A 15,019-nucleotide genomic window follows, 5' to 3' on the forward strand; every position below is an offset into this window, starting at 1 on the left:
GCGCACATTCTCCCTAGCGCTGTGAGGGCCTGGTAGAATTCGTCGAGTGACTCACCAGGGAACTGCTGTCTAGTCGTCAGGAGATGCCGTGCGTATACTTCGTTGACCGGCTGGAGAAAGTGTCCTTTCAGGATATCCATGGCCGCATCGTAATCACTTTCATCCTCAATCATTGAGTATACCGCCGTGCCCACGCAGGAGTGGAGGATGTGGAGTTTCTGCTCCTTGGTGGGCTTGCTGGCTGCAGTTGTCAGGTAGCTGTTGAAACACGCCTGCCAGTGTTTAAAGATTGCAGACGCATTTGAAGCATGCGGGCTGATGCGGAGGCAGTCAGGCTTGATGCGTAGCTCCATTCCAAAATTCTAGCTGATTAAATTGATGTACCATCAATTGGACGCGAGACACGATGAAGATCCAAACTGTGGCTTTAATCAGCTAGTTGTTAGCCCGGTGGTCGACTACAGAGAAAGGCCGACCGCCGGGAAACCTGGGTACTTATACCCCGCCTCGGAGGCGGGGTCCACTTGCCTCTCGACCAATTGGTGAGCAGTCACATGACTAATCCCAGCCAATCAGACGAGAGGCACATGACCAGTTAGAGCCAATGGGAAACCAATGCTCTACACCAATGGCAGTGCTCCCACTCATATCACCACAGGGGTCTGTGGGCCTGTGAGTCTGTGAGTCGGGCCTGCGATTTTTGGAACTTTGTGTTGGGCAAAGCAGACTTTGGCAAAATGTCCTTTCTTGCCACAGTCGCTGCAGGTCGCGTTCTGAGCTGGGCAACGCTGCCTGGGGTGCTGGTGCTGGCCGCAGAAATAGCAAGGCGGCCCCCCGGGTTGGGCGGGCTGCCGCGCGGCACAGGCCTGGGACACCCTCGGGTCAGGTGATCATCGTGCCTCCGGCGCCCACGAGGAAATCGCGTGGTCGGAGGAAAAAGCATTGAGGCTCTGAAAAGCTACCTCCAATGAGGTGAATAGTTTTACTGTCTCCTCTAGGTCGAGGGTGCCCTTTTTGAGCAAGCGCTGTCTGACATAGTTGGACCGGACTCCAGCCACATAGGTGTCCCAGATGGCGAGTTCCATGTGCTGCGAGGCCATGACGTCCTTGTAGTTCCAGTTTTGAATGAGTACCCTCAGGTTGCGTAGATATTCCTCCAGCGATTCCCCAGGGCGTTGACGATGCGTGGTAAGGAGATGCCGTGCGAACACTTTGTTCACCGGCCTCACGTACTGCCTTTTCAGGATCACGACCACGTCTGTGTACATGATCTCGTCTTCGATTAGTAGAGATTCTGTGGCTCACCCGGGTGTGGAGGAGACTCAGCTTCTGTGCCTCGGTGACAGCGGGCGAGGACGAGGCGGCGAGGTAGGCCTCAAAGCAGCGGAGCCAGTGTGAAAAGATTCCTTTGGCTTCAGCCGCCTGTGGGTCGAGTTCCAGTCGATCAAGTTTGAGGGCGGCTTCCATTGCGATATCTTAGCTTATTAAATTGATGCCACCATCAATTCACACAAGACTTTTAGTAGAAGTGAACAGTGGGGGGAAAGGAGTAGAACACTAGTAATTGGGGACTCAATAGTCAGGGGCACAGATAGGAGATTTTGTGGGAGCGAGAGAGACTCACGTTTGGTATGTTGCCTCCCAGGTGCAAGGGTAAGTGATGTCTCGGATCGTGTTTTCCGGGTCCTTAAGGGGGAGGGGGAGCAGCCCCAAGTCGTAGTCCACATTGGCACTAACGACATAGGTAGGAAAGGGGACAAGGATGTCAGGCAGGCCTTTAGGGAGCTAGGATGGAAGCTCAGAGCGAGAACAAACAGAGTTGTTATCTCTGGGTTGTTGCCCGTGCCACGTGATAGTGAGATGAGGAATAGGGAGAGAGAGCAATTAAACACGTGGCTACAGGGATGGTGCAGGCGGGAGGGATTCAGATTTCTGGATAACTGGGGCTCTTTCTGGGGAAGGTGGGACCTCTATAGACAGGATGGTCTACATCTGAACCTGAGGGGCACCAATATCCTGGGGGGGAGATTTGTTAGTGCTCTTTGGGGGGGTTTAAACTAATTCAGCAGGGGCATGGGAACCTGGATTGTAGTTTTGGGGTACGGGAGATTGAGAGTATAGAGGTCAGGAGCACATATTTGACTTCGCAAGAGGGTGCCAGTGTTCAGGTAGGTGGTTTGAAGTGTGTCTACTTCAATGCCAGGAGTATACGAAATAAGGTAGGGGAACTGGCAGCATGGGTTGGTACCTGGGACTTCGATGTTGTGGCCATTTCAGAGACATGGATAGAGCAGGGACAGGAATGGTTGTTGCAGGTTCCGGGGTTTAGGTGTTTTAGTAAGCTCAGAGAAGGGGGCAAAAGAGGGGGAGGTGTGGCGCTGCTAGTCAAGGACAGTATTACGGTGGCGGAAAGGATGCTAGATGGGGACTCTTCTTCTGAGGTAGTATGGGCTGAGGTTAGAAACAGGAAAGGAGAGGTCACCCTGTTGGGAGTTTTCTATAGGCCACCTAATAGTTCTAGGGATGTAGAGGAAAGGATGGCGAAGATGATTCTGGAAAAGAGCGAAAGTAACAGGGTAGTTGTTATGGGAGACTTTAACTTTCCAAATATTGACTGGAAAAGATATAGTTCGAGTACATTAGATGGGTCATTCTTTGTACAATGTGTGCAGGAGGGTTTCCTGACACAATATGTTGACAGGCCAACAAGAGGCGAGGCCACATTGGATTTGGTTTTGGGTAATGAACCAGGCCAGGTGTTAGATCTGGAGGTAGGTGAGCACTTTGGAAACAGTGACCACAATTCGGTGACCTTTACGTTAGTGATGGAAAGGGATAAGTATACCCCGCAGGGCAAGAGTTATAGCTGGGGGAAGGGCAATTATGATGCCATTAGACATGACTTAGGATGTGTTGGTTGGAGAAGTAGGCTGCAAGGGTTGGGCACACTGGATATGTGGAGCTTGTTCAAGGAACAGCTATTGCATGTTCTTGATAAGTACGTACCAGTCAGGCAGGGAGGAAGGGGTCGAGCGAGGGAACCGTGGTTTACCAAAGAAGTGGAATCTCTTGTTAAGAGGAAGAAGGAGGCCTATGTGAAGATGAGGCATGAAGTTTCAGTTGGGGCGTCTGATAGTTACAAGGAAGCGAGGAAGGATCTAAAGAGAGAGCTGAGACGAGCAAGGAGGGGACATGAGAAGTCTTTGGCAGGTAGGATCAAGGAAAACCCAAAAGCTTTCTATAGGTATGTCAGGAATAAAAGAATGACTAGGGTAAGAGTAGGGCCAGTCAAGGACAGTGGTGGGAAGTTGTGTGTGGAGGCTGAGGAGATAAGCGAGATACTAAATGAATACTTTTCGTCAGTATTCACTCAAGAAAAAGATAATATTGTGGAGGAGAATGCTGAGACCCAGGCTATTAGAATAGATGGCATTGAGGTGCGTAGGGAAGAAGTGTTGGCAATTCTGGACAAGGTGAAAATAGATAAGTCCCCGGGGCCGGATGGAATTTATCCTAGGATTCTCTGGGAAGCCAGGGAAGAGATTGCTGAGCCTTTGGCTTTGATTTTTAGGTCATCATTGGCTACAGGAATAGTGCCAGAGGACTGGAGGATAGCAAATGTGGTCCCTTTGTTCAAGAAGGGGAGTAGAGATAACCCCGGTAACTATAGGCCGGTGAGCCTAACGTCTGTGGTGGGTAAGGTCTTGGAGAGGATTATAAAAGATACGATTTATAATCATCTAGATAGGAATAATATGATTAGGGATAGTCAGCATGGTTTTGTGAAGGGTAGGTCATGCCTCACAAACCTTATCGAGTTCTTTGAGAAGGTGACTGAACAGGTAGACGAGGGTAGAGCAGTTGATGTGGTGTATATGGATTTCAGTAAAGCGTTTGATAAGGTGCCCCACGGTCGGCTATTGCAGAAAATACGGAGGCTGGGGATTGAGGGTGATTTAGAGATGTGGATCAGAAATTGGCTAGTTGAAAGAAGACAGAGAGTGGTAGTTGATGGGAAATGTTCAGAATGGAGTTCAGTTACGAGTGGCGTACCACAAGGATCTGTTCTGGGGCCGTTGCTGTTTGTCATTTTTATAAATGACCTAGAGGAGGGCGCAGAAGGATGGGTGAGTAAATTTGCAGACGACACTAAAGTCGGTGGAGTTGTAGACAGTGCGGAAGGATGTTGCAGGTTACAGAGGGACATAGATAAGCTGCAGAGCTGGGCTGAGAGATGGCAAATGGAGTTTAATGTGGAGAAGTGTGAGGTGATTCACTTTGGAAAGAATAACAGGAATGCGGAATATTTGGCTAATGGTAAAATTCTTGGTAGTGTGGATGAGCAGAGGGATCTCGGTGTCCATGTACATAGATCCCTGAAAGTTGCCACCCAGGTTGACAGGGTTGTGAAGAAGGCCTATGGTGTGTTGGCCTTTATTGGTAGAGGGATTGAGTTCCGGAGCCATGAGGTCATGTTGCAGTTGTACAAAACTCTAGTACGGCCGCATTTGGAGTATTGCGTACAGTTCTGGTCGCCTCATTATAGGAAGGACGTGGAAGCCTTGGAACGGGTGCAGAGGAGATTTACCAGGATGTTGCCTGGTATGGAGGGAAAATCTTATGAGGAAAGGCTGATGGACTTGAGGTTGTTTTCGTTAGAGAGAAGAAGGTTAAGAGGTGACTTAATAGAGGCATACAAAATGATCAGAGGGTTAGATAGGGTGGACAGCGAGAGCCTTCTCCCGCGGATGGAGGTGGCTAGCACGAGGGGACATAGCCTTAAATTGAGGGGTAATAGATATAGGACAGAGGTCAGAGGTGGGTTTTTTACGCAAAGAGTGGTGAGGCCATGGAATGCCCTACCTGCAAAAGTAGTGAACTCGCCAACATTGAGGGCATTTAAAAGTTTATTGGATAAGCATATGGATGATAAGGGCATAGTGTAGGTTAGATGGCCTTTAGTTTTTTCTTCCATGTCGGTGCAACATCGAGGGCCGAAGGGCCTGTACTGCGCTGTATCGTTCTATGTTCTATGTTCTATGTTTTAATCAGCTAGATCTGTGTCTGCCTGCGATTGCTCTGTACTGAGTACAGCCTATAGGCTGCAGATTTATATACCACCCCCGAGGGGGCGGAGCCATAGGCGGAGCCCACAGGGCATCAACATAATACAATATAGTAGTGAATTGTAGTAGCAATACGTTCACCACACTCCCCTGACAGAGACAATGAGTGTGCAGGACACTGGGCTCTCACTCCAGGCCTCACTCCCCTGATAGAGACACTGATTGTGCAGGACACTGGGCTCTCACTCCAGGCCTCACTCTCCTGACGGAGACTCTGAGTGTGCAGGACACTGGGCTGTCAATCCAGGCCTCGCTCCCCTGACAGAGACACTGAGTGTGCAGGACACTGGGCTGTCAATCCAGGCCTCGCTCCCCTGACAGAGACACTGAGTGTGCAGGACACTGGGCTGTCACTCCAGGCCTCACTCCCCTGACAGAGACACTGAGTGTGCAGGACACTGGGCTGTCACTCCAGGCCTCACTCCCCTGACAGAGACACTGAGTGTGCAGGACACTGGGCCCTCACTCCAGGCCTCACTCCCCTGACAGAGACACTGATTGTGCAGGATACTGGGCCCTCACTCCAGGCCTCGCTCCCCTGACAGAGACACTGAGTGTGCAGGGCACTGGGCTGTCAGTCCAGGCCTCACTCCCCTGACAGAGACACTGGGCTGTCAATTCAGGCCTCACTCCCCTGACACAGACACTGAGTGTGCAGGACACTGGGCCCTCACTCCAGGCCTCACTCCCCTGATGGACAGTAAGAAGTCTTACAACACCAGGTTAAAGTCCAACAGGTTTGTTTCAAACACGAGCTTTCGGAGCACGGCTCCTTCTTCAGGTGAATGGAGACACTGATTGTGCAGGGCACTGGGCTGTCACTCCAGGCCTCACTCCCCTGATGGAGACACTGATTGTGCAGGGCACTGGGCTGTCACTCCAGGCCTCACTCCCCTGACAGAGACACTGAGTGTGCAGGGCACTGGGCTGTCACTCCAGGCCTCACTCCCCTGACAGAGACACTGAGTGTGCAGGACACTGGGCCCTCACTCCAGGCCACTCTCCCCTGACACAGACACTGAGTGTGCAGGACACTGGGCCCTCACTCCAGGCCTCACTCCCCTGATGGAGACACTGATTGTGCAGGACCCTGTATCTACACCACATGTGCTGCATGGTTCAAGGAGGGTCAATTAGGGGTGGGCAATGATTGTTTGCCTAGCCACTGACGGCACATCCCATAAATGAAAAGATAAACAAATTGTAATGGTGAATATCATCCAAACCTTGCTATTTTTACTGATAAATTTAGCCCATTGTTTAGATAGAGGGCAAAGGTCAGTCTGGCTTGGCCATCATGCTGTCATCTTGATTTGTGAGCTAACAATCCATCTTTAGGCTCACACATGAAGGATAATCTCCCCCAGATTGCAGAGTTCCCATTAACGCAGTCAGTCAGGAGGAAAAGCATAATCGAAGTTAAACCTCATCAGAAACAGGCTCGTGCCTCTCGGGAATCCTCTTTGACTCTAAAAGACACTCGCACAGTTTATTAATGGGAGCCGATAATGTACTGTGCTACTGCTTCCAGACACCAGAGAACTATATTCATTCATAGCATGTCCACGGTTACGGTTTCAGTGAGGTACCACTAGCTGGCACCATGGTAACAGTAAATGACTGTCAGATGCAATGACAGGAGAATCAGCCTCTTTAATAACCTGTGTAAGCTCAGCCCACGCTTTCCTCAGCCACATGGTGCACACACTCTGTGTATCCTGCAACAAGAGTAAAGACAGCTCCAGCAGTGAGAGAGTGCAGCTAGAGATTAACAATAAATATATTGTGGCTCGTACAAAGAACTCTCACACCCTGTGACCGGTTACTGAGGGTCAGACGCTCCCCACCCTGAGTCACAGCCCCTCATACTGACCGGTTACTGAGGGTCAGACGCTCCCCACCCTGGGTCACAGCCCCTCATACTGACCGGTTACTGAGGGTCAGACGCTCCCCACCCTGGGTCACAGCCCCTCATACTGACCGGTTACTGAGAGTCAGATGCTCCCCACCCTGGGTCACAGCCTCTCATACTGACCGGTTACTGAAGGTCAGACGCTCCCCACCCTGGGTCACAGCCCCTCATACTGACCGGTTACTGAGGGTCAGACGCTCAGCCTGGGTCACAGCCGCTCATACTGACCGGTTACTGAGGGTCAGACGCTCCCCACCCTGAGTCACAGCCCCTCATACTGACCGGTTACTGAGGGTCAGACTCTCCTGACTCTCAATCAATCCTCCACATCACCCCATTCTACGTCTTGATTAATCCTCCCTCTCCCTGAGCCACCTCTGAGGTGCCGACAACCCAATGGTCCCACCCACTGACAGCTTGTCCTCCATTTACTGTGGGCCCCCGGCTTTCACTTTGAAGCAGGTGGAACATGTATGTCTCTGCCTTGCTGTTGTCACTGAGCTCTTAGAGGCAGCACTCCCCCACCTGCTGCTAAGATCCTGGGCATGTCATTAGCATTGGTGATGTACCTTCTTTCTTCCCATGATCCTCAGCGGGGTATTCAGGAATCAATCACCAATGCTGAGTGGCAGTGAAAGCAATGGCTGGAGTGATCTGCATATCTGTATATATACAAGGGGTTAATGTATAGATGTAACAATCAAGTAATCACTAGTGGGCAGCACTGGACACAGGTATAAATAGACAGATGGAAGCCAAGATCCGCCTCTTCACAGGAACAGGGTTTAGTGCCCACAAGCATACAAAGACAGCTCAGCACGGGTGTAGATAATCATAAGGATTTCTTGATCAATTATGTTCATGTAACAAAGAACAAAGAACAAAGAACAAAAAAATTACAGCACAGGAACAGGCCCTTCGGCCCTCCCAGCCTGCACCGATCCAGATCCTTTATCTAAACCTGTTGCCTATTTTCCAAGGTCTACTTCCCTCTGTTCCTGCCCGTGGATGTACCTGTCTAGATGCCTCTTAAATGATGCTAAAGAACATCTAGTTTAAGCATTGGAGAGGAACAAACTCACAGTTAATTAGTCAACGTTACTCAATAAAGTATTTGCTCTAATTGGAGGACTACGAGTGTTAATCACTATGGAGTTAAAGATCATCCTGGAAGAAACAAGTGAGTAACACATGTTGCACAAAGCAAAACAACATTACTATCAGAAATAGTAATGTAATAATGGCTTTAAGAGATGTTTTCTCCAACTGTTTTGCCAGCTGGCTTTCCACAAGTGGAATGACTGTTCCTGCTGTGAGTAACCAAGGCAGGATTCTTCCCACAGAAAATAGGAATGACATAGTTCCCATTACTGATCCTCTTAGCAGTTTGTCATAGCAGGGAGTTCCCAGTCAAGGTGATGGACAGGAACTGTCCGATCCCCCCTTACATTTCCCACCGGCCTGGGCCCATCAACCTGTTATAACCCACAAGGGTCTTACATGGTGGGAACAATTAACTGCCCCATGAACCTTGCAGAATACAAGCTTCCCCGTCAAGGGGGCAGGGGACCTCTAATTAATGTCTAGTTGTTTGGTGTTAGGCACAGTTTGGCACCGGCAAGGCAGAACCAGTTGGGATCTACCGTGTGATGTTTATAATAGTTACTATAAATAAACCAAGTTTCTTTGAACTACTCGGTGTGGTCTCCTTTGTGGCCTTATAAAACTGGCAACGAGGGTCAAACTGGATAGCTATTCACACTATTACACCATCGGATAAGCCACCTCCTGATCCCTGTTGGATAAAGGTTGGAATTTTCTCTTCATTGTGCCTTACAAATAGATGTATATTCTGCGGAGCGAATACGCTACTTTTTCAGGGCAAACAATATCACAGAGAATGACCATCAGCCGGTCACCATGCTGACTGCCTGTGGTGCACATGTTTGGAGTGACACAGAGACTTACCTACCCGGCTGCACCGACACGCTAACTTTCAACCAACTGGTCATTCTAATGGTGAAACACTTTAACCCAACTCCATCCATTATCAGACAGCGGTATCGTTTAAAATTGCGGTGAGTCCGTCACTGAGTATTTGTCCAGGTTGTGCAAAATTGCTGAGTTTTGCGAATACGTCACTTGCTGAAAGACCATCTTGTTTGCGGCATTGACAGAAGGGTATGCCGAGGCCCAGAGACTACACTATTAGAGAACCTGATAAATTCAGACAGTAAAGAAAGGGGACTCTGGGAAAATATACGGACATCTACTGGACAGAGCCTGAACACCACTGGACAAGACCAGACGGAAATGGGAGGACGAACTGGGGACAGAAGTAGGGTGGGCACTCTGGAGTAAGGCACTGAGCAGGGCCAACTCCACCTCTTCCTGTGCAAGGCTTAGCCTCATGCAGCTCAAAGTGGGGCACAGAGCACACCTGACCAGAACCCGAATGAGCAGGTTCTTCCTGGAGGCGGAGGATAAATGTGAACGATGCCAGAGGGGCCCGGCCAACCACACCCACACGTTCTGGGTGGGAGGGACCATAGTCCAAGCCAGATGGCAGCAGACTGTATATAGGAGAACTTAAGGGATGGAAAAGACAAACCTTTCTGTATTGTACAGTGAATGAACATGGCCAGCAATATACATAACTGATTATAATTTTTGAAAATGCGAATAAAAGGATTTGAAAAAAAAAATAGTTTGCAGCATTGACAATGCAGCTATCCAAAACAAACTATTAGCCAAACCGTCCCTGAATCTACAACAAGCCATACAAATTTCACTCTCCCAGGAAAGCGCAGAGCGAGGGGTGCAGAACATACAAGTGAATGCCTTGCGGCATGCTCCCTCCTGGGGTGGGGCATGCCCCCTCCCCGGACCGCTACCTTGTCCTGGACCGAGCACTGTAAAGGCCTGACCCATTGGGTGAAGGTTGACAGGAAAGACCCAAAATCCGTTGAGGGTGAGTCGGGTCATTGCGGAGAGTGTGGTCGCTGGCCCAGGTGAGAGCGTAGACCCAACCAGAGACTTGGGCGCACCAGTAGAGGTAGGCGTCAGCCGAGAGCCCCTACCTTCCACCTGGGTGAGCCTGGATCAAGAGGATGACTGCATGCAGTTGAATTGTGGCCCCTTGGGTGGCCCCCGTAAGGATTGCGGCGCAGGTGAATGGCCATTTGCTGGACATGGAACTGGATACTGATAGGGCAGTTTCTGTTGTGGGACAGAGTTCAACTGGATTAAAGAAGGAACACAGAATTTGGACCTGACTGATACCAAAGCTAGGTTGGCCATCTACACAGGGGAGCCATTGGACATTGCAGGTACCACCATGACTCCAGTGGGTTATGTCACCAGCTTATCGGGGTCAGGGGACAAGGCCTCAGTTTGTTGGGCCATGATTGGTTGAGCCACTTACAGCTAGATTGGCAGCACATCCTCCAGATGGGGTCCGGGGGTTCAAGCAAAGTGTTGGGCAAATTTCACAAGTATTTCATCCCGGACTGGGGAATTAAAAGCTGCCGTAGCTCACATTCATGTCAATTCGGGAGCCCAACTTTGGTATTTCCAGTCAAGGCCAGTCCCCTATGTTTTGTTGGAAAAAGTAGCTGACCTCAGTCAGTTGGAGAATCTGAGTATCATCAGGCCCGTTTATTTTGCAGATTGGGCAGCGCCGGTGGTGCCGGTGTTAAAACCAGACAAGACAGTCTGATTATGTGGGGGCTATTAGCTCACTGTGAATGAGTCTTCAAGGCTGGATCACCACCCCCTGCCCACATTGAAGATCTTTACATGAAGCTGGTGGGTGGACATTTGTTAACTCAGCTCAATATGAGCGACATGTATCTACAGCTTCAGTTGGGCATGGCCTCCCAGAAATCTGTTATAATAAATACACACAGAGGATTGTACCACTAAACCCGGCTGCCTTTCTGGGTCTCCTCTGTCTGTGCTATATTTCAATGTGTAATGGAGAACATCCTGAGGGGGTTGCTTCGCATGGTGGTTTATTTAGATGACATGCTGGTCACAGGAGCAACCAAGCGAGAGCATCTGGGGAACTTTGAGGCCATAGTGAAACATTTCTATGAGTCTGGTGTTTGCTTGCGGCAGGCGATATGTGTCTTCAGTGAAAAGAAGGTGGTAGACCTTGGTTACGGGTGGGCCATGAAGACTTACACCCCGTTGCGGACAAGGTGTGCACCATTCAGCAGGCCTCCACCCCAACGGCACCTCAGTACTTTGTTCATTTTTAGGACTTGTTAACTATTACAGCAAGTTCATCCCAAACTCTGCAACCATGTTGACCCCCGTACATCTCCTTTTGAGGAAGAAGTATGGGTGTGGAGGAAGCTCCAGGAAACAGCTTCTCAGCCGGTGAAGAAAGAATTATTGTCTTCTGGGTTACTGGCCCACTACGATCCTGCCAAATCCTTTCTCGTCACATGTGACACATCGCCTTACGGTATTGGAACCATCCTGCCACATCGGATGGACAATGGCCAGGAATGGCCGATCGGTTTCACCTCTTGGGTGCTGGCTTCAGCAGAACGGAAACATGCGCAGATCAAAAAGGAGGGTCTGGCGGTGGTCTACGCAGTGAAAAACGTTACGTGTACGACTGCCATTTCACTATTATTACAAACCATGAGCCTTTACTTGGTCGTTTTAAGGAGGAGAAGGTGGTCCCGCCCATTGCCTCTGCGAGGATTCAGCGCTGGGCTCTGCTTTTGGCCGCCTACGAATATTCTTTCGAGCATCGGCCAGGGACCCAGATAGCGAACGCTGACACACTGAGCCGTTTGCCTTTACCAACTAACCCCACATCTCCCCCAGGTGGTCACCACTCTAAACTTCATGGACTCTTTGCCCGTCGTGGCATCTCGGATCCATGAATGGATTCAGACTGTCCTGATTCTCGCAAAGGCTCGATACGTGTCAACATCAACTGATACCAGGTGAGTTACGGGTGTTTTCATTAAAACTGTCAGAATTTAGTGTGGAGGACAGTATACTGATAAGGAGTATGCGCATCGTCATTCCAGAAAAAGGTCGGGAGTTGATATTAATGGACCTCCACACTGGGCATCAAGGCGTGTCCAAAATTAAATTGTTGGTGTCCAGTTATGTCTGATTGCCGGGCCTGGATGCGAACATTGAGAAGGTGGCCCAGCAATACTCCATCTGGCAGGAGCACCAGAAACTCCCACCAGTTGCACCTCTTCACCCTTGGGAATGGCCAGGATGGCCGTGGACAAGATTACATGCTGACTTTGCCAGTATATTCCAGGGTTCAATGTTCCTCCTCTCAATTGATGCCCATTAAAATGGCTGGTGGTAAACTGGATGGCGGCAACCATGACCTGGGCCACCATTGAGAAGTTAAGACTGTCAATATGCACACACAGCATCCCTGAAGTGCTTGTTACAGACAATGGGACCCCTTCACGAGTGAGGAGTTTTTGGCGTTTCTGAAAGTGGATGGGGTATGGCACATACGTACCGCCCCATACAACCTGGCATCTCATGGTTTAGCGGAGCAGGCGATCCAAATGTTCAAAAGAGGCCTCCAGGAGCAGTCCCCAGGTTCGATGGACACAAGGCTTGCTTGTTTCTTATTTTGCTACAGGACCACCACACACACTGTGGCTGGGGTGGCCCCGGCTGAAATGCTGATGGGCTAAGGCTTCGAACCTGCCTTCATATGACTTTCCCTGACATAGGTGCGAAGGTGCGCCACAACCTGGAGCTGCAAGGGCATTGCCCAGTTCAACGTCAACCACCCGGACGCTATCTACCAGGTAATTTGTTGTATATTTGAAACTTTGCAGACGGCACCCAGTGGGTCTCCTGGACTATCCTCTGCCAGACAGTGCCAATTTCCTATCAGTACAAACCCAAGGTCAGATTATGCGGAAGCACCTTGATCATATTCATGTCAGGTGACCAGTTCTTTGAAGGTTTCCTTGTTTGTTCTCTGTTCCCACAGCAGCCCGTAACGGGGCCCCCAGAGGTCAAGACGCCGAGATGACGGATATCGTGGACACAGATTCGGAAATGGAAGCTCAAGCATCATAAATCTTCACTAGGGATTCAGCACTGCATGCAACCACTGGCAGAGCAGCCACTGGCAGAGCAGCCACTGGCGGTGAAGCCACTGGCAGAGCAGCCACTGGCGGTGAAGCCACTGGCGGAGCAGCCACTGGCGGAGCTGCCTCTGGCGGAGCAACCACTGGCGGAGCAGTCACTGGCGGAGCAGCCACTGGCGGAGCAGTCACTGGCGGAGCAGCCACTGGCGGAGCAGCTACTGGCGGAGCAGCCTCTGGCAGAGCAACCACTGGCGGAGCAGTCACTGGCGGAGCAGCCACTGGCGGAACCGCCTCTGGCAGAGCAGCCTCTGGCGGTGAAGCCGCTGGCAGAGCAGCAACTGCCGGAGCAGCCATTGGCGGTGAAGCCACTGGCGGAGCAGCAACTGGCGGAGCAGTCACTGGCGGAGCAGCCGCTGGCGGAACCGCCTCTGGCAGAGCAGCCACTGGCGGTGAAGCCACTGGCGGAGCAGCCACTGGCGGTGAAGCCACTGGTGGAGCAGCCACTGGCAGAGCAGCCACTGGCGGAACCGCCTCTGGCAGAGCAGCCTCTGGCGGTGAAGCCACTGGCAGAGCAGCAACTGCCGGAGCAGCCATTGGCGGTGAAGACACTGGTGGAGCAGCCACTGGCGGAGTAGCCACTGGCGGATCAGCCGCCGGCGGAGCAGCCACTGGCAGTGAAGCCACTGGTGGAGCAGCCACTGGCAGAGCAGCCAGTGTAGAGCAGCCACTGGCGGAGCAGCCAGTGTAGAGCAGCCACTGGCAGAGCAGCCAATGTAGAGCAGCCAGTGTAGAGCAGCCACTGGCGGAGCAGCCAGTGTAGAGCAGCCAGTGTAGAGCAGCCACTGGCAGAGCAGCTAGTGTAGAGCAGCCAGTGTAGAGCAGCCAGTGTAGAGCAGCTAGTGTAGAGCAGCCACTGGCGGAGCAGCCAGTGTAGAGCAGCCAGTGTAGAACAGCCAGTGTAGAGCAGCCACTGGCAGAGCATCCAGTGTAGAGCAGCCACTGACGGAGCAGCCAGTGTAGAGCAGCCAGTGTTGAGCAGCCAGTGTAGAGCAGCCACTGGCGGAGCAGACAGTGTAGAGCAGCCACTGGTGGAGCAGACAATGTAGAGCAGCCACTGGCAGAGCAGCCAGTGTAGAGCAGCCAGTGTAGAGCAGGCACTGGCGGAGCAGCCAGGGTAGAGCAGCCACTGGCGGAGCAGCCACTGGCAGAGCAGCCAGTGTAGAGCAGCCAGGGTAGAGCAGCCACTGGCGGAGCAGCCAGTGTAGAGCAGCCACTGGTGGAGCAGTCAGGGTAGAGCAGCCACTGGCGGAGCAGACAGTGTAGAGCAGCCACTGGTGGAGCAGCCAGGGTAGAGCAGCCACTGGCGGAGCAGCCAGTGTAGAGCAGCCACTGGCGGAGCAGCCAGTGTAGAGCAGCCAGGGTAGAGCAGCCACTGGCGGAGCAGCCAGTGTAGAGCAGCCACTGGCGGAGCAGCCAGTGTAGAGCAGCCAGGGTAGAGCAGCCACTGGTGGAGCAGCCACTGGCGGAGCAGACAGTGTAGAGCAGCCACTGGCGGAGCAGACAATGTAGAGCAGCCACTGGCAGAGCAGCCATTGTAGAGCAGCCACTGGCGGAGCAGCCAGGGTAGAGCAGCCACTGGCGGAGCAGCCAGGGTAGAGCAGCCACTGGCGGAGCAGCCAGTGTAGAGCAGCCACTGGCGGAGCAGCCAGTGTAGAGCAGCCAGGGTAGAGCAGCCACTGGCGGAGCAGCCAGTGTAGAGCAGCCAGTGTAGAGCAGCCACTGGCGGAGCAGCCAGGGTAGAGCAGCCACTGGCGGAGCAGCCAGGGTAGAGCAGCCACTGGCGGAGCAGCCAGTGTAGAGCAGCCACTGGCAGAGCAGCCAGGGTA

At 51.8% G+C, this 15,019-nt stretch overlaps 1 protein-coding gene across 1 annotated transcript; it reads left to right on the forward strand.

Moving 5' to 3' along the window:
- The first annotated feature begins 13,147 nt into the window (after positions 1 to 13,147).
- LOC119970931 (sperm acrosomal protein FSA-ACR.1-like) lies at positions 13,148 to 13,768 on the forward strand. Its single transcript, XM_038806041.1, has one exon. The coding sequence runs from the start codon at positions 13,148 to 13,150 to the stop codon at positions 13,766 to 13,768; it is 621 nt and encodes a 206-aa protein (XP_038661969.1).
- Positions 13,769 to 15,019: the final 1,251 nt, after the last annotated feature.

This window comes from Scyliorhinus canicula, chromosome 9 (genome assembly GCF_902713615.1).
Source record: "Scyliorhinus canicula chromosome 9, sScyCan1.1, whole genome shotgun sequence".
NCBI classification, from domain to species: domain Eukaryota; kingdom Metazoa; phylum Chordata; class Chondrichthyes; order Carcharhiniformes; family Scyliorhinidae; genus Scyliorhinus; species Scyliorhinus canicula.